This window comes from Musca autumnalis, unplaced genomic scaffold (assembly GCF_047663935.1).
Source record: "Musca autumnalis isolate F117 unplaced genomic scaffold, ASM4766393v1 scaffold_4, whole genome shotgun sequence".
NCBI lineage: Eukaryota > Metazoa > Arthropoda > Insecta > Diptera > Muscidae > Musca > Musca autumnalis.
This window is the reverse complement of record NW_027411977.1, coordinates 237,879,712-237,903,943: the sequence shown is the minus strand read 5'-3', so window position 1 is coordinate 237,903,943 and position 24,232 is coordinate 237,879,712. Positions and strand designations below refer to the sequence as shown.

The 24,232-nt window shown below is 38.8% G+C and overlaps 2 protein-coding genes across 23 annotated transcripts in view; one reads left to right on the top strand and one right to left on the bottom strand.

Moving 5' to 3' along the window:
* The window catches only part of LOC141402377 (NADH-cytochrome b5 reductase 3-like), a 45,365-nt gene that overhangs the window by 7,337 nt on the left and 13,796 nt on the right, over window positions 1-24,232 (bottom strand). For 20 of the 22 annotated variants that reach the window (XR_012412612.1, XR_012412607.1, XR_012412613.1 and 17 more), the window contains 2 exons: window positions 518-1,174; window positions 352-451 (listed from right to left, as the gene is read on the bottom strand). Coding sequence is in view for 12 of the 22 variants with exons in the window: in XM_073983431.1 (XP_073839532.1) it covers window positions 352-451; window positions 518-1,174 (757 nt within the window). In the remaining 10 variants the exon portion in view is untranslated. Of the gene's footprint in view, window positions 1-351; window positions 452-517; window positions 1,175-6,656; window positions 7,023-24,232 lie in introns of those variants that run through there. The other 2 variants (XR_012412606.1, XM_073983430.1) reach the window with 2 other exon arrangements.
* Window positions 13,404-15,448, top strand: LOC141402376 (uncharacterized). Its single transcript, XM_073983429.1, has 2 exons — window positions 13,404-14,998; window positions 15,073-15,448. The coding sequence occupies exons 1-2, from the start codon at window positions 13,709-13,711 to the stop codon at window positions 15,091-15,093; spliced, it is 1,311 nt and encodes a 436-aa protein (XP_073839530.1). The 5' UTR covers window positions 13,404-13,708; the 3' UTR covers window positions 15,094-15,448.

Below are 24,232 nucleotides of genomic sequence, written 5' to 3'. Positions count from 1 at the left end.
ACGGGGTTTTTATTTATAAAATACATCTGAAAAGAGACTTCTATTAATAGAAGACCTCCTTAAAGGGACTTCTATTCATAGAAGGCCTCCTAAAATACCTCCGAAAAGTGACTTTTGCGTTAGCAAAAGAAATACTCCCGCACAAAATTATGTGCAACACTGCCTTATGTGTGTAGAAATATAAATGCAATTGTAGTAATTGTTTTGACTTTTTATAAAATATCCATGGAATCGACTTCAACACGAAAGACATGATTTAACAAAATTAAAAACTTATCTTTGAAAATCAACAGAGTGGGTTAAGATAATTTAAAATCAAAATCAAGCAACCTAAACTTTTATAAAACTTACCTTCAGTGGCCTTGTCAACGGTGTACCATACTTTGAATTGTTCAGGATGTTTCTTGGCCAATTCGTCTAATTCATTGCGCAGTAAAATGTCCTTTTCGCTCTATAAAACAAATTCAAAAAAATATTAATTTCTCTTCAAAAACAAAATAACACAAATCCCACTTACCTGATTGGCAAACAACAAAGCCAATTCAGTTTTATCCTTTTCATTGTGTTTCAAAACATCACGAATCAACTGCAGCATGGGTGTAATACCAGTACCGCCAGCAATCATGTTAACACGTTTAGCCGTCACGGTTTTGGGAGGATCTTTGCGCAATTTCTTAATCGAAAATTGACCATTACCCAAGTATTGCAAGCGTCCAGAGGGACCACGGAAAGCGATCTTATCACCAATTTTCATTTGATCCAAGTACTGGGACATTTTACCACCAGCTGGGAATTTGGGATGGACATCTTTGAAATAAACTTTAACGACAAGATCAACATAGCCAACATCATCATCCGAAGAGATGGGGGTATAGGGACGTATCACTAGTTCACTATCTATGGTGGCAATTAAATGGATATGTTGCCCAACGGGTAAACCTAAAATATGTTGATGTGAGGGTAAACCAAAACGGAAACGTCTTGTGTCATGACTCAACTCTTCCCTTTCGATGAGAGGCAGTTGATATTTGTCATTGGCATCGATCAAGGTACGCAGGCGAGCAGTTCTATTTGGTTCTGGGCGGGCTTTTTTTGTGGATTTCTTATTGATAAGATAGTGGACGATAACAGCACCAGCTACCACAGCAACAATGCCAACTGCTATGGGGATTATCTGCAAAAGTATAAACGAATTTTGAGATATGTAAATAAATAAATACGGGTATTGAGGTAGAGATAAACAAAAAGCATAAAGTTTGTTATAAATACAGCTATGAATTTTTGAAATAATAATAAATACTGAGGCAACTTGAATAATCAGGGGTTTTGTTGTGCGTTACCACCAGAAGTTATTTTAGACAAAGCAAACCTTTTTATTTCCTAAAAAAATTATTGAAAATCATGACGATTTTCAATAAATTATCTCTAAATACATTTATAAATTATTAACTGAAAAAAAATACTCATTGTGACATGACTATGTGAAATGCATTACCCTAGGGAGACAGACACCTCAAATACAATCAAATAACACCTCTACAAATCTCATCAAAATTGATATTTATGAACGCTTCTCCAAAAACAAAACTAAAAAACAAACAAGAATATGACACCAACAACAAAATTGTTCGCAAAGTGTTTACTTAAAAAGATCGTTATCATCATATTGAAAAATTTTGCAAAAAAGAAATGAAAACGATAGGATGTAGCTTTCAACACTTTTAAACGATTTTCATTTTTTGTTGATCACCAAACGAAAAAAGTAAACTATAAAATAAAAGCTACACATTATTGGTGGTGCGATTAGTCTATATGACTGGATAGAGATATACAAACCGTAAAAATGTGTTAAAGATTAGCTGCGAAAGATTAAAGTTCAAAGGTCCAACACACAAAGATGTGTGTATGGGAGGGCAGACGAGAGTTAGTTTAATAAACATAAAAAAGCTACTTTATGGTTTCGTCATAACTTTTTTACGCGTGTAGCGTCGTAATATGTATTGAAAAGATTGGAATATACATAACAAGTTGATATTAATAAGTCTTATTACGTTTTACTAATTACAAGCAGCAGATAACAACAAGTTGTCAGTAAATGTCAAGAAAAAAAATTTAAACAGCGGGCTAATAATAAACAACGTTTTACAAAAACAACAACAATCGTGTTTAACTCTATAGAAAGCGGCTATGACAGCACCCTTTTTTCAGAAAGGAACTATAGAAGCATCCTTTCTTTCAGAAAGGAACTACAGAAGCAACCTTTCTTTCAGAAAGTGGCTGCAGAAGCACAATTTCTTTCAGGAAGGGACTACGAAAGCACAATTTTTTCAGAACGGGACTATAGAAGAACCCTTTCTTTCAAAAAAGGAACTATAGAAGCAATCTTCCTTTAAAAAAAGGAACTATAGAAGCACCCTTTCTTTCAGAAAGCGACTATAGAAGCACCCTCTCTTTCAGAAAGGGGCTATAGAAGCACCCTTTCTTTCAAAAAGGGGCTTTAGAAGCACCCTTTCTTTCAGAAAGGGACTATAGAAGCACCCTTTCTTTCAGAAAGGGTCTATCAAAGCAACCTTTCTTTCAGAAAGGGTCTATCAAAACAACCTTTCTTTCAGAAAGGGTCTATCAAAGCAACCTTTCTTACAGAAAGGGTCTACCAAAGAAACCGTTCTTTCAGAAAGGGTCTATCAAAGCAGTCTTTCTTTCAGAAAGGGACTATAGAAGCACCCTTTCTTTCAGAAAGGGACTATAGAAGCACCCTTTCTTTCAGAAAGGGACTATAGAAGCTCCCTTTCTTTCAGAAAGGGACTATAGAAGCTCCCTTTCTTTCAGAAAGGGACTATAGAAAAACCCTTTCTTTCAGAAAGAGACTATAGAAGCACCCTTTCTTTCAGAAAGGGACTATAGAAGCAGCCTTTCTTTCAGAAAGGGACTATAGAAGCAGCCTTTCTTTCAGAAAGGGACTATAGAAGCAGCCTTTCTTTCAGAAAGGGACTATAGAAGCAGCCTTTCTTTCGGAAAGGGACTATAGAAGCACCCTTTCTTTCAGAAAGGGACTATAGAAGCACCCTTTCTTTCACAAAGGGACTATAGAAGCACCCTTTCTTTCCGAAAGGGACTATAGAAGCACCCTTTCTTTCAGAAAGGATCTATTGAAGCACCCTTTCTTTAGAAAGGATCTATTGAAGCACCCTTTCTTTAGAAAGGATCTATTGAAGCACCCTTTCTTTAGAAAGGATCTATTGAAGCACCCTTTCTGAAAGTAAGGGTCTATAGAAGCACCCTTTCTTTCAGAAAGGGTCTATAGAAGCACCCTTTCTTTCAGAAAGGGTCTATAGAAGCACCCTTTCTTTCAGAAAGGGTCTATAGAAGCACCCTTTCTTTAGAAAGGATCTATTGAAGCACCCTTTCTTTAGAAAGGATCTATTGAAGCACCCTTTCTTTAGAAAGGATCTATTGAAGCACCCTTTCTTTAGAAAGGATCTATAGAAGCACCCTTTCTTTCAGAAAGGGTCTATAGAAGCACCCTTTCTTTCAGAAAGGATCTATAAAAGCACCCTTTCTGAAAGTAATTGTCTATAGAAGCACCCTTTCTTTCAGAAAGGGTCCATAGAAGCACCCTTTCTTTCAGAAAGGGTCTATAGAAGCACCCTTTCTTTCAGAAAGGGTCTATAGAAGCACCCTTTCTTTAGAAAGGATCTATAAAAGCACCCTTTCTGAAAGTAAGGGTCTATAAAAGCACCCTTTCTGAAAGTAAGGGTCTATAAAAGCACCCTTTCTGAAAGTAAGGGTCTATAAAAGCACCCTTTCTGAAAGTAAGGGTCTATAAAAGCACCCTTTCTGAAAGTAAGGGTCTATAAAAGCACCCTTTCTGAAAGTAAGGGTCTATAAAAGCACCCTTTCTGAAAGTAAGGGTCTATAAAAGCACCCTTTCTGAATGTAAGACTCTATAGAAGCTCCAATTCTGAAAGTAAGGGTCTATAAAAGCACCCTTTCTGAAAGTTAGGGTCTATAAAAGCACCCTTTCTGAAAGTAAGGGTCTATAGAAGCACCCTTTCTGAAAGTAAGGGCCTATAAAAGCACCCTTTCTGAAAGTAAGGGTCTATAGAAGCACCCTTTCTCAAAGTAAGGGCCTATAAAAGCACCCTTTCTGAAAGTAAGGGTCTACAGAAGCACCCTTTCTGAAAGTAAGGGTCTACAGAAGCACCCTTTCTGAAAGTAAGGGTCTGTAAAAGCACCCTTTCTGAAAGTAAGGGTCTATAAAAGCACCCTTTCTGAAAGTAAGGGTCTATAAAAGCACCCTTTCTGAAAGTAAGGGTCTATAAAAGCACCCTTTCTGAAAGTAAGGGTCTATAAAAGCACCCTTTCTGAAAGTAAGGGTCTATAAAAGCACCCTTTCTGAAAGTAAGGGTCTATAAAAGCACCCTTTCTGAAAGTAAGGGTCTATAAAAGCACCCTTTCTGAAAGTAAGGGTCTATAAAAGCACCCTTTCTGAATGTAAGACTCTATAGAAGCTCCAATTCTGAAAGTAAGGGTCTATAGAAACACAGTTTCTGAAAGTAAAGGTCTATAGAATCACCCTTTCTGAAAGTAAGGGTCTATAGAAGCACCCTTTCTGAAAGTAAGGGCCTATAAAAGCACCCTTTCTGAAAGTAAGGGTCTACAGAAGCACCCTTTCTGAAAGTAAGGGTCTGTAAAAGCACCCTTTCTGAAAGTGAGGGTCTATAAAAGCACCCTTTCTGAAAGTAAGGGTCTATAAAAGCACCCTTTCTGAAAGTAAGGGTCTATAAAAGCACCCTTTCTGAAAGTAAGGGTCTATAAAAGCACCATTTCTGAAAGTAAGGGTCTATAAAAGCACCCTTTCTGAAAGTAAGGGTCTATAAAAGCACCCTTTTTGAAAGTAAGGGTCTATAAAAGCACCCTTTCTGAAAGTAAGGGTCTATAAAAGCACCCTTTCTGAAAGTAAGGGTCTATAAAAGCACCCTTTCTGAAAGTAAGAGTCTATAAAAGCACCCTTTCTGAAAGTAAGGGTCTATAAAAGCACCCTTTCTGAAAGTAAGGGTCTATAAAAGCACCCTTTCTGAAAGTAAGAGTCTATAAAAGCACCCTTTCTGAAAGTAAGGGTCTATAAAAGCACCCTTTCTGAAAGTAAGGGTCTATAAAAGCAACCTTTCTGAAAGTAAGGGTCTATAAAAGCACCCTTTCTGAAAGTAAGAGTCTATAAAAGCACCCTTTCTGAAAGTAAGGGTCTATAAAAGCACCCTTTCTGAAAGTAAGGGTCTATAGAAGCAACCTTTCTAAAAGTAAGTGTCTATAGAAGAAACCTTTCTGAAAGTAAGGGTCTATGGAAGCACCCTTTCTGAAAGTTGTATTTACAGCGACATAATGTTTTCGTTGGCAAGTACATGCTTCCTGACATAATGACCCAATAACTCTAAAAAATCCTACGGTGATACCAGAACTATTATTATTTTGCGATCCTATAAAAAGTTGCCTTTTTGATTCTGATAAAGATCCACCAAAAGCTCTAAAAATCTTACGGTGACAAAGTAAAATAACTGGTTGACACGATAACTATCAAACGAAATCACTCCTAAAATACATCCAGTTCTTTTAGGTTCTTCCTCCGCAGAAGCTCATCACTTTTGCACTTTAGTCCAGTCGAAGTAAGGCCACTTTTCTGATCGTATTGAAATTGCAAAGAATCCCGGTGTTAATTTCACTTTCTTTCTTTGACAAATTTATAATCGTTATTTTGATACCTATGTGTGAGTAAATTTTCCTCTGCATTTCGTTCATGCTCGGGTTACCATACTGCCTCCAAATATGTGTTTTATGATTGGGCTCAATTAAGAGGTCACATTTTAAAGATTTCTTCACAATGGGTTTTTGATTTTATTTTTATTTTTTTGCCAATTTCTATGTGATGATCGTATTTCCCTTTTATCCTTTCTTCCATCATTAATCATTAGTCAGAATGTGATTGGTCATACTTTTTTTTTGCTGGTCACTGATTAGACTTAATGGGTAAGTGGACTTTTATCAGCTCCATGTAGTATTATCACATTAAATTTTGTTCACCATATTTCTAGTAACTTTTGATTAACTGCAGATACGAGCCAAAGTGTCAACCAACAGCAACGTAGCCAGCCTGATTATACAAAAAATAAACAAAATAATCTTCAACAGATGATTTCTATTGTCATTGTTTCACATAAGTTATGCCATGCATGCATAGGTAACTATATTTGCGTTTTGAAATTTGCTTGGATGTGGAGGAGAGGTAATAACTCACTCATTTGAAATCCAATTATGGGACTAATAACAATTTTTTGCGACGTCTACGTGACAGCGCAAATCAAACAAAAACAAAACAATTATTAAACGAAAAAGACCCTGACCTCTAATGATTGATCTCGAATGATTTGAAAGCGGCAAGAAAGATGCAACAAAGCAAATGAAAGTTAAAAGTTTTAATAAAAAAACTAAATATAAAACACAAATTCTACACATGTAATTCAGGGAAGCACTTCCAAATGTCAAATAACACGCGTTTTGTAAATAACACACTTTTTACATCAAAACACCTTCTTCTCGTAAAGGTGTTAACCATGAAAATTATGTAAATTGTATACACTTGTCAGCCACCGAAAACTTACATCGTTGTCATCCAGTTTGGGTGTCATATTTTATGACGTTTCTTATAAATGCACACTTAACTAACTACCCGTATTAACTTTATTAGAACTACTATTTGTAGTTAATATATGTATATTTCTTTTAAATAAATTAAAATTGTATATCAGTTTCCCTCGTCTGACAACCAAATACTGATTAGGTGTTCGTTTTTCTACTACCGTTGCTGACTTGTGCGGCTTTTTTTTCGTCCGAGTTTTTGAGAGTTCGCAAACGTTTTTTTTTTTTTTTTTGCTTTGCTAGAGATTGTGTTAAGCATGCCGCCCATATTCCCCAAGTAAACAACAAAAACAACGAACCCCATTGTAATCAGAGACCGGAGACCTTATGAGATACGATTATGTGCCATTAAAAATAACAACAACAAAAAGCCCGCGCAATATTTGTGATGATAAAAATGCCAATGCTCACACACTCTTAAATTGGGGAAAATAAGAGCTTTCATTTTAGTAAGCATGTGCTTATTGTTAAGAGAGTCCAAAAGCAGTGCTGGGAATTTGCAAATATTTCGTGGAATCACTTGATAAATTCAAACATTTTATATGTCAATAGGAAATATGCAATTGCAAGGCTATAACAAACTATCTGAATGAATGACAATCGTACAATTTATGTATAACTAACGAGGATATAAACTCATCACAGAAGTAATGGCTTTAGACCCCACGTATATTTGGACGAAATACATTTCAGCTGATATCGTGTGCCACTAAAGCTTACATCGGTAGAGAGTGGGACGGACAGGGCTAAATCGACTTCAAATTGTCTGAAGCCTCGAACGGATAAATCAAATTGGTCTAAACTTCACACTTCTTAAAATTTTGTCCAAACTTAGATTATGTTCGAAGATGGACCATATGGGTCCACTTCTGTGGGTACTTCCCACCCAAAAGTTCTCTAAAATGGTGCTTACGATAACTCTTACGGTAGTCATCGATTTAGTCTAAATTTTACACATCGTAATACTAACCCCCATTATTATAAGGCCTATTTTGTTATAGTTTGGATTTTTCAAACAGATTTATAACTTTCTGCGAGTCAATTAAGTATTTAGCCTCTTTAGAAAATTGAAAAAAGTTGAAATAAATTCGTTTATTCGTGGTCAAACAGTTTTTTTTTTTTGATAGTTTAATATCCAATAACTGTAAGAACCGCTGCTAAAGACTTAATGGTCTTCTAAATATTGACAAAAATCTATAACAACACAAACTATTTTACCTCAAAAAAGTATTTTGCGTTAACATATTTTTTGAGAAAATTACATTTTTGTTACACGCTAAAGATTTTTATAGCAACCGTTGGAGATTATCACATTCTACAACTGTTTCGGCACCAGTTCCACCATCTTGCGACATGTTTTCGCGGTTATTTTCTCCAATTTTCCTACATTAATTTCTTCAACAATATGTTACATTAATTTTGATCATTACCGACATTAATCTCTAAGATTATCAGTGAAAAATGATTCGCCGCTACATTTCAATCATAACAAATGTGTAAAAAATAAATAAAAAGCTAAGATGCATCGCAAATAGTGAAAGAAATTTCGACTTGGAACTATGAAAATCAAGAACAGAGGCAAATGGGGTCTTCAATATTAATCTCGGAAACAATGTCTTGGATGAAGTGTCCACAAGGTTCCAAAATCCAGAGATTTGATGGTTATGTTGCAAGAAAAAAATAGAAAATAATTGGAAAATATAGAGAGGAAATACCCTCACATTGAGAAGATCTTCCTTCCAATCGATCAAATTCCGACCCCTGTAAAGGCTGCAGTTTCCAGCCCAGTGGCTGTGACAAAGGCAACCTCTACAGGGAAACTAACAAATCCAATGGTGACGAATTGCTCGAGTCCTTTGCGGACATCCTTGATGAATGCGGTAGGATCGGGCAGCCCGGCTCCATTGGCCCCGAAGACGATGGAACGTAAGGGAAACACTGGTGTGATCCCTCCCGTTTCGAAGTTGGCGCAGGAAAAGTTGCAGCCACAAGCAAGACAGCCGACGACTGTGCAGAGGACTGGGCAACAGACCACTGTAAAGCCATCGGCACCTGCTAGACCTCACTCTTCTGATATTAAGAGCAGTGCTGACCCTGTGCCAGGAGATGGGTTATCGACCTCGAAACAGGGCGGACATTCAAAGACATCTGCGCAGGAATGCGTTAAGAGGGTCAGGTCTTCTGAAGATCCGCATCCTGTTGCCAAGAGGATGGTGGATCGTCGACCGAGCAGCCACATGGATTCCCACTCACAGGGGACCGGTCATAAGAAGGCAGAAAAGGCTCAACTAGGGAAGGCCAACAAAGCTGACCCAAGTCTGATACCCCCACAGCCTTCTGAAGACAGGACACCGAAGTCAGCGAGCTCAGAAGGGATTATCGCTCCGGAGAACCTCCGAGTGGCGATCATCGATAAGGCTGATCTGGATGGGAGGATCAGCGATACGCACTGGCTTGCAGTGGAACGCCTCCTGAGGAGGGCCATCACCTCCGATGAGGTAGACGCCAGTAAGACTGGCATCGGCAGGGCGGTTTTCCAAAGGGGCATCAAAATCCTCTTTTGTCAGGATGAGGAGTCGAGAGACTTCCTTATCCAGTTAATAGAGGGTGCTGGTGAACTCTGGGACGGCTGCAGGCTGGCCGCTGTCCCTGCTGATGAGGTACCCAGGAGCTACGATCCTCCTGGGTGCCTCCTCCTGACTCTGATGCAGGGGAAGTGGTTAAGATGCTGAAGAAGCAGAACAGAGGTCTCTCCATTGTGGGTTGGAGGCTTCTCAACCATTTCAAGGAGAGGGACGGCATGGCGATGCGATTCACCATTGATAGTGAGAGTGCGGACTATATCAAAGACTGTGGGGGAGTGCTGTTCTTCGGCTCTGGTGGACTTCGGTTCCGGATCTCGAGGTCGCAGTAAAGTAGTTCGCAGCATGGCCTTCGGGTATTGCAGATCAAGCTGCACCACTGTAAGGCCGCGGTTGCCGAACTCCTTGTCTCCCTCACAGACTCTGCAATACATATCGCTTTGGTCCAGGAACCCTATTTATATAAAAATAGGGTTTCTGGACTAAACGATAAGCACTTCTCCCTATTCTACACGAATAATGGAGACAAGGTAAGAACCTGTATTGTAGCTAGGAAAAGTCTAAAACTGATCCAACTCTACAATTACAGTGATGGCGACACAACTGCAGTGAGGCTAGACGAAGTTACCGGTAGGACTTTAGTGCTAGCCTTGGTCTACATGCCGTATGAGTCACCCGACCCGCCAAGCGGATTGGTGCGCAAACTAGTGGAGGAGACGAGTGATGGGCTGTGATGCAAATGCTCACCACTTCCACTGGAGAAGCAGTGACACCAATACGAGAGGTGAGTCCATATTCGATTTTATTTTAGTTAATAATCTACGAGTATGTAATAGGGGTAACACTGCCACCTTTCATAATAGGGTAATGGAGGAGGTCATTGACCTAACCCTTACAAATATGGAAGATACAGCCATAGTGGACTGGAGACTATCGGAGGAGTGTTCATTTTCAGATCACTGAGCGGTACACTTTCAAGTTCACTATGGAAGTAAACGGCTATTGCTTCATAGGAATCCAAGGAGAGCAAACTGGGAAAACTGCAACTCCCTTGTTTCCTCGAGGCTGTGCGAGTTCTCTGAACCACGCACAGCGGAGGAAATAGATGGCCAAGATGTAGATCTTACGCGTGTCCTCCGGGGTTGCTATGAGAAGTCTTGCCCATTATCTTATCCTGGTAGGAGAACTTAATTAGTTTGTTGGAACAAAGAGCTAGCAAAGCTTAGGAAAAACAGCAGGAAAGCCACCACACCAAATCTGATACCGATTGGAATCTCTATAGAGAGAGTTTCAACCGGTATAAAAGTGAAATTAGGAAAGCTAAGAGATACTCGTGGATAAGTTTTAGTGAATCTATAGAGGGGGTTAATGCAGCAGCGAGGTTCCGTAAGGTGATCTCGAAGGACCCAAAACCCTTTGGGAGCATCAAACGGGATGACGGTACCTGGACTAACTCCGCTCTAGAGACTTTAGATCTGTTGACAGGAACACATTTCCCTGGAAGTGAGGATGCCAGCTCGAGCACACCTGGTGTGGGCAAAAGCAGGATCCGCACTCCGGGGGAGTTGGCTCTTGTCAACAGATTAATAAGCTATCACAAAATCTCATGGGCGATAAGTACTTTTCAGCCATATAAGTCTCCTGGACCTGATGGTATCATTCCAGCGATGCTTCAGAACGCACCGACTGCTTTGACAACCATTCTTTTAGCTACTGTGCAAAGATCTGCTTCAGTTCTTATTACAGGATCAGTGAGGAGCTCCCCTCAAGCAGCACTGAATGCAGTACTGAACATCCAGCCGTATGATAGAGCACTATGTCAAGCCAGCGCTCTGATTCTTCCTCGGAAAACTCAGTCAGTTCTATGCAGAGAAAACCGTAAGAATTTGGCAAGACGTACCTGGTTGCAAGGTACCGAAGTCAATCCGGCCGGCAATCTCAGGGCGTAGAACTGCGTCCCTTCTCTCGCTCTGCAAGTCGGAAATCAGAATCGCTACAGGGGTCATAACTGGCCACTGTAGAATAAGATCTAAGACATGTAAGTGGGATGGCAACAACATTGAGTACTGTAGGTTATGCGAGGATGAGGAGGAAACGGAGACAATCGAGCACATTCTATGTAGATGTCCTAGACTGATGGTCAAAAGACATAGACTATTTGGTGTACACGTGATTGAATCTCTTTAAGAGCCTCAAGTGGCTCTGGGGCAGGTCAGTTCAGACTTAGAACCGTTAGTAAATAAATTCTAGTTAGGTACTAAATGTTTTCTTCTTAAAACAATCTGTTCTCTCCTCTACAGTCACGAACTATTCTTATTCTTCTCTCTTGTCCTACCAATTTCCAATTCCTTTCCTGTCCAACCTCTTCAAATTAATCCACCATCTCCCCCCACATAGCACATCACATCGTCATCAACAGTCATACAGCACCATATAGTTTCATCCATAAAAGGCATCACATCACTCGTTTTCTTCCACACCATAATCATCTTCACAAACCATCACCATCTGCATGCAAAAATCACCATATAGCCGCACTACAACCACCCCATACATAACTAACAACACATTTTCATCTTTCACATACCATCGCCAAATCAACAACTGGAACACCGTTTAGCAACACGCATAGCCACGTTCTTCATCTACAAACAAATAACCCAATTTACACATCACAACAACATCCTCATCTCTACAATACACATAAATCAATAGTCTGGATGATCACAATGGACCTCAAAGTCTCCGAGTGGAGTGGCTGCCAGAATGGCAGCTACGCATCCTAAACCTAACTTACATCTCTTCCATACCATCGCCGAATCTATAACCGGAACACCCACAACCAATGTTCACACCATCACAACACAACAACATAATCATCTCTACAATACATATAATTCAATAGTCTGGTGGAGTGGCTGACATTGCTCTCTTGTGATATTGTTGTTTAATAACGGTACCCCAATATCACCTCTTTAAGAAATTAGGTTCCCAGTGTGGTTTGATATCCAATTTTTTTTTTCTAACGGTCAATGTTTCTTCCGCAACTTGGTGATACATTGATGTGATGTCTTTCCATATATGGTGTTGATTTATTGGTAACTTTTCGCGTATAGCCGTGACTATGGTGTTTCTGGTTGTGTTCCACCTCTTTTGTTTCTGACAGAGAGCTTCCACTCGGTGAAGCCCATGTGCATTTATGAATCTTCTTGTGCGGAAGGATAGAACCAATGACCAGCTGAAATGTTTGAGACAGTTCTATGAGCCGTCAGTCATTTTTGAGTTATCTTGCACCGTATCTTCAGCATCTTTTGTGGGGGCATAGCACTGCACTATGGTTACAATGGTCTTAAATCGAGTCATTATCACACGGTCAAATATTGGTTTCCATGTCTGAAACGACCTCTTAGCAAACTTCGACATGATTATGGTTACATTGGTCTTGAATCGAGCCATTATCATACGGTCAAATATTCGTTTCCATGTCTGAAATGACCTCTTAGCATTCTTCGACATCATGATTCCAAAACAGCTTTCACCACTATTTTCTTTTCCACTGTAAAGTCACAGTTGCCGTTTCCTGTATGAAGTTCAACTCGGGTGTTACCGTTAGAGACGTCAAAATTCCTATAGCGCAAGGATCGAAAACGTGCAAAAATCTGCCCAGCACGTGGCCCAGACCCGCACGATACTCAACTAACTCCATCCAGTAGATCTGAAAATGAACTTATAAACATAAAATAAAAATACTACTACAACAACTACAACTACTATTTTATACGATGCCATTTGCAATTGAAGTTGTGCTCAATGCTTCACGAAGTGCTCGTACTTTCCATTGCGCAATGTGCGTGCTATTTTGTGTGCCAAAGGTCATTGCCATAAGATCCAGTTTTTATACCCTCCACCATAAGATGGGGGGTATATTAAATTTGTCATTCCGTTTGTAACTACTCGAAATAATCATTGTAGACCACACAAACTATATATATATATTCTTGATCAGCGTGCAATTCTACATCGATATAGCCATATCCGTCCGTCTGTCCCTCTGTGGAAATCACTCTAGCGTCCGGACGGATTGAAGTAGGTGAATGAAATTTTGGTAAAATCTATTATATTGTAAGCATAAAGGAACACACCCATTGTAAATAAACCTTGAATTGATAACATAAAGTACACAATAATGCAACCATGTATATAAAACACAACCATGTATTTAAGTAGATTTAAGAAATTACGTGTAGAGAAAAGATATTGAATAAAGAGACGCCATTCGTTTGGTAGAACTTGAATTGTGAACAACTCAGGTGTGAAAAAGAACCCGTCGGCAAGCGAACAAATTGTGTGTGTGTGTATAACAAAGCCAAACCAGTATACACAGAAGCTGAAGTAAAATAGAATTTCAAGGAAGTGTTTTTATTAAAAGCAAAATGGTACGAGAGGAGTTAATGAAAAGCCTGAAGGAATTGGGAATGGACTTTCCAGAAACTGCTACGGTATCCCAGTTGCGAGGTATGTTGCAAGCAGTAATTGGGACGAGTGGCCAGGAGCAAAAAATTGGTGGTGGTGAAGCGGAAAAGTTGGCACAGGCAAACGTGCCTAATGATGAAATCAATGCAGAAAAAAGCACAGAGGTAAACGTTGCTAATACAGAAAAAGTGTGTATATGCGAAAAAACCACCACCAACGAACATGCAGAAGCCGACCAACATCCCATTACGACCGAGCAAGAGCAGTTGTGCGAGTTGGAAGTAGACATTCTTGCAAACACAGACGGACAAACAAGCAGAATGGGCGTACGTGATCAAGCAGGCGAAAAGGTGGTGGCAAAAAATGCCACAAGCATGCAAGTTTATGCAGACAAGCAAACCGCCGCCATGAACACGTACAAGCAAGCAAACGTACGGGCAGAAGTAGAGAAGCAGCTGCGAAAGTTGGAATTGTTAAAAATGCAATATGAAATGAACCAAGAAGAAAAAGAAGCGAATGCAAAGGTTGTGCATTTCATAGATGTGGAAGCGGCTGTAGTAAAATTTAGTGGGGACAACGGCCAAAGTGTGTCCAAATGGATAAGTGAGTTCGACAGAGTAACAGCAGTGTTGGGCTGTACTGAAGCAAACAAGTTTTTGTACGCAAGAAGATTGATGACTGGAAGTGCAGGCCTGTTTTTGCGGTCATCCAACGCTAAAACTTGGCAAGAACTCAAAGGTGAGCTGCAGGACGAGTTTAAACAATCTATAGGTGTTAAGGAAGCGCTGAAAAGATTAGAACGCCGAAAGTGGGATCGGCAAGGAGAAAGCCTACACACATATACCCTCATTATGCAAGAATTAGCGGAAGGCACCCCGATAACGGAGGCAGAGTTGGTCGAATACATTGTGGAAGGCATCCAAGACAGAGCATTAGCTGCCACAATGTTGTTCAACCATACAACATTGAGAAGCTTCAAAGGTAGCATACCAAAGTATGAAAAGATGCTACGAGAACGGGGACAGCAGCGGGTAGCGGTTGGAAAAGAGGTCAAATTGGCTGATGTGCGATGTTTTAAATGCCAAGGCTTTGGGCATTTTGCGAGTACGTGCACAAAAGAATATTTGCCTAAAGGTGCGTGTTTCAAATGTAGGAAGATGGGCCACTTCAAAGTAAATTGCCCCCAGCGAGCAGTGGCAGCAGTAGAGAAGGAAAAGGAGGAAGAGGAAGAAATCGGATGGAGAATGAAGGTAAGAGTAGTTTTGGGATCTTCTAGTCCTGGGTCTAATTTCCGTTTTGTTAATTCTTTAATTGATACCGGTAGCCCGTGCAGCTTTATCAATGAAGACGTAATCCGTTCATTAAGCCCCGGTGTAAATATTCAGGAGGAGAAAATTTCGGGATTAAGAGGTCTGAACGGGGAAAAGCTGAGACTATGTGGAAGGATGAATATTAAGGTAGAATTTAGGGGCGAGGAAAGAAGGTTAAATTTAAACATTTTGAAAAGAGAGGCCCCTTGTTCATTGGTATTTGGAAGAGATTTTCTTAAATTATTTGGAGTAGTTTTAAGCCATAAGAACAAACCATTGCAACATGATGAATTTAATGCAAAACATAGCTTTAAGATATATTTGTGTGTGGACTCGAAAAATGAAGAAAAATTGGAGCCACACAAAATAAAACCAAAAAACAATGGAAAACTGTATGGTGTTTGCATTGGGCCAAAAGGAGAAAAAGAAAAGAGTAGTGAGAAGGTAACGTACAAAGACAAAGAAAAGAAGAAGGTGTCTAGTGGAATAAAGGGTAATGAAAGTAAGGAGAAAGAAAAACAAAAAATAACAATAACTGGAACAGAACGAAATGAATTCAATAAAAGGGAAAAGAAAGTAATTAATGTAGCGAGTGGCAATGAAAGTAAAGAGAAAGGAAAACAAAAAGTAACAATAACTAGAATGGAACAAAATGAAATCAATAAAGAGGAAAAGAAAGTGATTAGTATAGTGGAGAGTAATGAAAATAAAGAAAAGAAAAAACAAAAATTAACAGTAACTGAAGTGGAACGAAACGAAATCGATAAAGGGAGAAAGAAAGTAACTAGTATAGTAGAGAATAAGGAAAGTAAAGGAAAAGGAGAACAAAAAACAACAACGATTGGAACAGATCGAAATGAAATTGATAAGGGGATTAAATATAAAGAAATGGAAATAAACAAAGAAATGGTGGCAAATAATAAAAAATTAAATGAGGAAAGGGAAAGAAAAGTTGAATTGTTGGAAATTAAAGAAAATTTAGAGGAATTTAAGGACAACAATAATAAAGTAGAACAAGTAAAGGAATATGGTGAGAATCCAGACAGCGAGGAAAGGCATTCAAACCAGGCATTTATGGTGGGTAGCATAGAGGGGGACGATGGAAAGGAATGGGACATAAATCCACAAATAGGTATGCGGGAAAAACGAGAGGTAAGGAAAATCATAGAAGAAAATTATGTGAGGGAACTTAATAACGACCCGGAAATATCGGATTATAGGGCGCCGATAATGGTAACGTCCGGAAATGCAACGTATTGTTCCCCAAGGCGGCTGTCGTTTGCGGAGAAACAAAAGGTCAACGAAATTATAGCGGACTTACTAGACAAGGGGATTATAAGACCGAGTGACTCTCCATATGCTTCTCCGATTGTGTTAGCCAAAAAGAAAAATGGGGAGACAAGAATGTGTGTAGACTATAGGTCGCTCAATAAAATAATAGTAAGGGATAATTACCCTCTTCCATTGATCGAGGATTGTCTAGAGTATTTAGAGGGGAAAGCATGGTTTACCATCATGGACCTGAAGTCAGGATTTTACCAGGTCAGGATGGAAGAGAGCTCAATTAAGTATACGTCTTTTGTCGTTCCTAACGGACAGTATGAGTTTGTGAGGTTGCCATTTGGGCTGAAAAATGGACCGGCTATTTTCCAACGGTTTATTGCGGGAATTTTTAAGGACTTTTTAGAGAGAAACGAGATAGTAATTTACATGGACGATATTGTAATAGCCTCAAAAACATTGGAAGAGCATATCCAGTTGGTAGGAAGAATTTTGAACAGGTTAGCAAAGTATGGACTGAAACTCAAAATGCAGAAGTGTAAATTCGCGTATACAGAAATAGAATACCTGGGGTATAAAGTGTCTAGGAAGGGTATAGAACCGTCAGAAAGTCATGTGAATTCGATAAAGCAATACCCAGTACCAAAAAATGTCAAGGAAATGCAAGCATTTTTAGGGTTATGTGCATACTTTCGTAAGTTTGTAAGGGGATTTTCTTTAATAGCAAAACCTTTGTATGCACTAACGAAAGATGGGGTCAAATACGAATTGACGGATGAATGTAAAAAGGCCATAGAAACATTAAAGAAACATTTAACGTCTAGCCCGGTTTTAGCAATATACAATCCGCAAAGAGAAACGGAATTGCATTGCGATGCAAGCGCAGCAGGCTTTGGAGCAATACTATTACAAAAACAGGACGACAATGTATTTCACCCAGTAGCGTATTTTTCGAAACGAACCACAGAACCGGAGAGTAGATATCATAGTTTTGAGTTGGAAACGTTAGCTATCATATATGCGTTGAGAAGATTTAGGGCATATTTGGAGGGAATAAAATTCAAAATTTTGACAGATTGCAATTCGCTCACACTAACACTAGCGAAAAGGAATATAAATAGTCGAATAGCAAGATGGGCTCTCGAGCTAGAAAATTATAATTATACCATCGTACATAGGGCGGGAGCGAAAATGGGACATGTGGACGCATTGTCTAGAATAGATCAGGATAATAGTAAAGTAGTAGCGACGATAGAATCAGAGGATATAGACTTTCAATTATGTGCGGCCCAGGCACGGGACCAGGAAGTAAGGGATCTAAAATTAAAGTTAGAAGAGGGTGACGTGGGTGGATACGATATGGTAAATGGAGTAGTGTATAGGAAGATAAATGAGGGATTAAGATTTTATGTACCAAAAGGAATGGAAACAGAGTTAATTAGAGACATACACGAAAAGTTAGGTCATTTAGGGGTGGATAAAATGTATTTGAAAATGAAAGAACACTATTGGTTTCCAAATATGAGACAGAAAATAGAAGATCATCGTAAGAATTGTGTGAAATGTATAATGTACTCTGCTCCACATAGGCCTAATGCAAGAGCACTGCACAGTATCCCGAAGGAACCGAGACCTTTTCATACGGTACATTTAGACCATTTAGGTCCATTACCTTCGTTACAATCTAAAAGGAAACATATCTTGGTGGTTATAGATGCATTTACAAAGTTCGTTAGGTTGTACCCAGTATTAACAACAAGCACCAAAGAAGTCAAGGCGGCACTTCTCAAATATTTTGATTATTATAGTAGGCCAGTTAGATGTATAACGGATAGGGGAAGTTGTTTCACTTCAGGAGAGTTTACGGAATTTTTGAAAGAAAGAAATATAGACCACGTAAAGGTGGCTGTCCACTCGCCTCAGGCTAATGGTCAAGTGGAGCGAGTGAACAGAACACTGGTGGGTATGTTGGCTAAATTAAGTGAGCCAGTATCACATGGTGACTGGGTGAAGCAACTTGGGAAGATTGAGTTTGCGTTTAATAATACAGTTAATAGATCTACAGGTGACACTCCAAGTAGACTCTTGTTCGGAGTGAATCAAAGGGGAGAAGTTGTAGACAAGTTGTCAGAGTACCTGGAGGAGAACTTTTTGGGCCCGGGGGGGGGTACTAAGGAAATCAGGGATAAAGCAGAGGCTGCGATTGCGAGGGCGCAAAGGTACAGTGAAAAGAGATCTGAAGAGAAGGGATACAAAGTTAATTCATTTCGGTTAGGGGATTTTGTTGTAATTAAGAACATAGACACCACAGTGGGAGTCAATAAAAAGTTGGTGCCCAAATTTAAGGGGCCTTACGTAATCCACAAAGTGCTGCCGAATGATAGATATGTGGTTAGGGACATAGAGAACTGCCAGATTACGCAGATCCCCTATGATGGGGTAATCGAGGCATGCAACATGAGGTTGTGGAAAAAGGATGGCCCAGGCTAGGAACCCAGAGCTGCTCTACCTGATTGTATATAGTTGTAGATAGTCATAGATTTTAGCGCACATAATACTCACCTTTAGCATAAGTATGTAAATAGATAGACTAAGTACCCTACTAACCCTTATAATTACTCTAACCCCGTGTGACCGGGGCGGTCACTACCGTCAGGTTGGCCGAGTTGTAAGCATAAAGGAACACACCCATTGTAAATAAACCTTGAATTGATAACATAAAGTACACAATAATGCAACCATGTATATAAAACACAACCATGTATTTAAGTAGATTTAAGAAATTACGTGTAGAGAAAAGATATTGAATAAAGAGACGCCATTCGTTTGGTAGAACTTGAATTGTGAACAATATGTACATAGGACTTTTGGTATTGGAAGCGAGCTAGCTAGGTCCACGTTTTCGTATAGCCCCCATACAAAGTGACGCGTCATCGTTTTAAGGAATTTTTAAGATATTTGTCCCATTTGACCACCGAATCTGTTGTAATTTGGTATTATGTGTTTTCAGAGGCTAAAAACTATTTTTACCAAAGTTTGTTTATGTAGGTCCACGTTTTGGTATAGCCCCCATATAACACCCCGTATTTAGTACGCGTCACTTTACAATATTTTGAATGTATTACCCCCAGTTTTTGTAAAAATTTTTATTCTTCTCACACGAATTGTCAAATTTTGTAGATCGATTTACTCGCTTTAGCGCAAATGTAGAGCGTTGATTTTTAAATGAGGAATCCTTAACGATATATGGAACGGGTATACTAAAAATTAGATGTGTATGTCATCTGGGGGCTGAGCTATGAATGCCTAAATTATTACGAATATAGACGAACGAACAAAAATAAGTTACAAAAACTGGGGGTTAGTCCCATTTGACCACAGAATCGGCTGTAAAATTGTATTTTGTGTTTCCAGAGGCTAAGAAACATTTTTACCATAAAATGTTTACATAGGTCCACGTTTTAATATACTCCCCATAGGACGATTTTCGGTATTTTGTAGGTTTTAGCCTCATTATCACACCGAAATGGCTGAAATTTGGTATTTAGTCTTCGTGGGGGGGGGGGGGGGTACAAAACTATCCCCCAGAAATTTGTAGGTATAGGTCCACGCCCTCATATAGCCCCCATAGAACGGTTTCTCCAGATTTTCGGTATTTTAAAGGTTGTGGCCACATTTATCCACCGAAATGGCTGAAATTTGGTATTTGGTCTTCATTTGGGGTACTAAACATTCCATATGAAATTTGTTGGTATAGGTCCACGCCTTTATATAGCCCCCATAGAACTTACCTCCCGATTTTCGGTGTTTTGAAGGTTGAAATGGCTGATATTTGGTATTTAGTCTTTGTTGGTTGTATAAAACTTTCTTCCAGAAACTTGTCGGTACAGGTCCACGTATAGCCCCCATAGAACGATACCTCCTGATTTTCGGTATTTTGAAGATTGTGACCTCAATATCCCACCGAAATGATTGAAATTTGGTAGTTAGTCTCCGTTAAGGGTAAAGAACTTTCCACCTGAAATTTATCGGTATAGGTCCGCGTCTTCGTATAGCCCCCATAGAATGGTGCATCCTGATTTTCGGTATTTTGAAGGTTGTGACCTCAATATCCCACCGAAATGATTGAAATTTGGTAGTTAGTCTTCGTTAAGGGTATACAACTTTCCACCTGAAATTTGTCGGTATAGGTCAACGCCCTCATATAGCCCCCATAGGACGATATCTCCCAATTTTCGGAATTTAGGAATTCTCTTCAATACAGTTCGTGGTGGGGGGTATAAAAAGTTCGGCCCGGCAGAATTTAACACCTTTCTTACTTGTTATTGTTCGTTTTGGCTTGTGTTAGTCTTTAATCATTGTTTTATTCCACCTACGCAGATGATTGGTCTGTCAGGTGATGGGGCTGACACCTATCTTTGCCTAGAAACAATTCCTCCTTGAATTCGTGCAGTGGTTGGGGTTCTTGCTTATGTTGTGTTGCCATTTGCCTCTGGGTGACGCCATCTCCTGACATTCATATTTTGGATTTTCCTCTTACGGTGATTTTGCCTAGTTTGTTTTTAAGAATGTCAGTTGCGCTAAAGGCCAGAACAGAATCAGTCGTCGCTTGCTTTCCTAATGTCAAATTATAAAGGAATGCCAGAGCCTCCTAAAGGGGAACGCAACTGGATTTGAAAAGAGGCTATGGCATTCCTTTATAATTTGACATTTAGGGAAGCAAGCAAGACGATCGATTCTGTTCTGGCCTTTAGGATGGATTTCATCTGGAGGGAGATGTAAGCCTATTTTTACAAATATTCGAAAACCACTTTAAACAAATTTTCCTCATCAGCCGTGATTAAATACTTAACGCTTTTACAAAACGGCAGCTTTTTGTCACAAAACTATGCAATATTAGGTCTGTACGATAAGCCAAAATTTGTACAAATTCGTACAAATTTTTACTGAATGCTGTTCGATAACAAAATTATCCAGCAAAAGAGAGCGAGTTTGGAGAGTTTTGTGATTGAGAACTTGCAAATTTTTGCTGGGAAAATTTGTCCCGCAAAATTTGCAAGTCTGATCAGCTGACTTTTAATCAGCTGTTCAATGTAAGCAACTCGAAATGTTAAAATTTTTGACCAAGAAAATTTCACAATTGCACATTTTTTTAGATTCTAAAGCGTTGTGGATAGGATTAAAGCATTAAATAAGTAAACTGCAATTTTAAAATTTATGTTTTTGTTCCGATTTAGTACGATTACACTAGAGTTTTTTGCCGGATTAACCTACTTCGAGAGGATTTATTTGACGTTTGCGCTATGGCATTGACATTTGAAATCCAAACACACTGAGTTAATCCTAGAGCTGGCAAACCATCGATGGAAATATCGATATTATCGATACTTAATTTTCTACGCCAATATCGACAAATAGTTTTTTATATCGATATTATCGGCCATTTTGACATCACTAAAGAAAATTAATAGAAGCAATAGCCAGAAATGTTTATAATAAAGGTTTTAGATTTCAAGTATTTTTGGACGGAATTCGTTTCGGACTATTTGGAGTCGATTTAGCATTTAGAGTCCGTCCGTCCGTCTGTCTGTCGTATTGTCAGGCTGGTGATCACGATAACTCTTGAACGGATCAATCGATTCGAACCAAATTTTGCATATCGTAATATTTTGCCCAAACTTAGTTTAAGTTCGAATATGAGCCATATCGGTATATGAACCATATCGGTTCAATTCTTCGAGTACCTACCCCACGAAAGTTCAAAATGTTTTTGTAAAATGGTGTAAACTATCGAAGAGATCAAACGATTTGTTCCAAACTTTGAACATCGTATTATTCCTTCCAGATATAGATCGGCTTCGAATATAAATTATCACGGCTTACGCCTTCGGATAGCTCCCACATTCGGAACAAGTGAAATTTAATAGCTCCGCTCGGATCGTGTCGAAATTATTTTCTGCATTTTCTTATAAACGTCTTTTAAATCACCGCGATCGTAGTTTTTCGAAATTTCTTGCACCGATCAACGAGGGATCCGACGAGAAAAACATTTTTTGCGTTAAGTGTGCATGCAATATGTTAGTTGGTGGAATAAATGCCCAAGGATGCCTCTATCTCACGGTACATAACATAGCGATCTTGCATTATCCGTTCACGCACGGCTTAAATTTTTCTGGAACAACGACCGTTTTTGGACGATCCTCAAGAACTTCGTTTTTTTTTTGCGAATATCGGCCACGATTGAATTCATTAAACCAGTTCTTTATAGTGCTATAGGATGGTCCTTTATTGACATACAAAGATTCAATTTGATCGATGCACTCTTGCCGTGATTATCCACGTTGAAAGTTGTGGAAAATAAGCTCTGTTCCTTTACGTTGAAGAATCTTCAAGTTTTACCACTTTTTCCTCGAAAAGCGTTCCTTTACTTTTACCATTTTCAAAAGTAAAGGAACAGACCAATTATCGGACGAAAATGTTCACAAGTAAATTCCTTTTTTTCAAAGTCATTTTTTCAAGTCACTGTAAACAACACAACACGTGGTCGTATGTCAAACTGTCCTGAGTACGCTTAGGCTAAAAATTGTCGCACTTTCCAAAAATGTTAAATGACGACTGGCGACACTGCATGTTGCTTAGGCCGCAAACTTTTCTAATTCGCCTCGTATTTCACTGACATGCGAAATGTAAAGAAAACACATTTGTCGGCCAATTAGGATTCTAAATAAATAGGAGTAGGAAATCTACGATAGTATCGATTTTATCGATATTTTGAAACGGAAATATCGAAATAATCGAATGTGGCCGATATCGATAGTTTGCCAGCTCTAGTTAATCCGGTTAAGTGTAACAGGGGTATTTGATTTAAAATAAAGAAACAAACGGTGTGTTCGTTTACTCAACAATTTGTACAAATTTGTACACGTCCAGTAACTTCTTGTAATCGACTAAGGTCTTTTGCATTGTACTTGTACTTTAGAGTAAACGAACAACATCCAGTAACAATTTGTACAAATTTTGAGTAAACGAACACACATAATAACAAATTTCATAACTTTTCGGAAACAGCTGACTTTCTTGCAAAATGTTTTTCGATAACTCTCTGCAATTTTTCTTGCCTGAGAGAGTAAAATTCACTGATGGAGGTTGCTGGAACTGACTGAGTTATTTTTGCTGGGAAAGTTATCGTACACACCTATTATTTAACAAAAAAAAATATTTTTCAGGCTGTGCGGCTTGCAGTAACCAACCCCTGAATAATTTTTCAGTAATAATAATATATGTATGTATCAATACCAAACTCCCAACTCTGTCTATTAAACTTAAAGAGAAAGTGACGTACAATAGTTATCAACAAAGTAGTAAACACACACAATGTTTTGCTGATTTGTATTTGATTTTAATAAAAAAATTATAGCATTTTTAGATATTCACAGAAATAATAAGAGATTAGAATTTTTTAAACCCAAATTTCTCTTAACTTTTGAAAGAGATTTATCATGTGAAAATTGTGTCAAAAGAGAAAACATTTTACAAAGTATCAGACAGATTTCAAGGTTATATTATAGAAAAATGCACTTGTCGTCACTGGCTGCTATCTATATTCGATATAAAAAAAATAATTGCCACCCTCATCAGATACATGCCACAGACAGGGTATTACGTAGTACAATATTCAATACAAACAGCTGTTTTATAATAGTGGGTATGAGTCAACTTAAAAAAAAAAAAATTTATTTCATACTTGGTAGATAATGTAAAAGATGGGCCGAAAAATAGCCGACCTAAGATGCCGAGAGAAAAGTGGGTTGACAAATCCCAAATTGCTCTATCAAAGGGTGAAGGTGAAGGATTGACTTAAGGGCTGAGTACATAAGCTGCCTGGTTACCTTG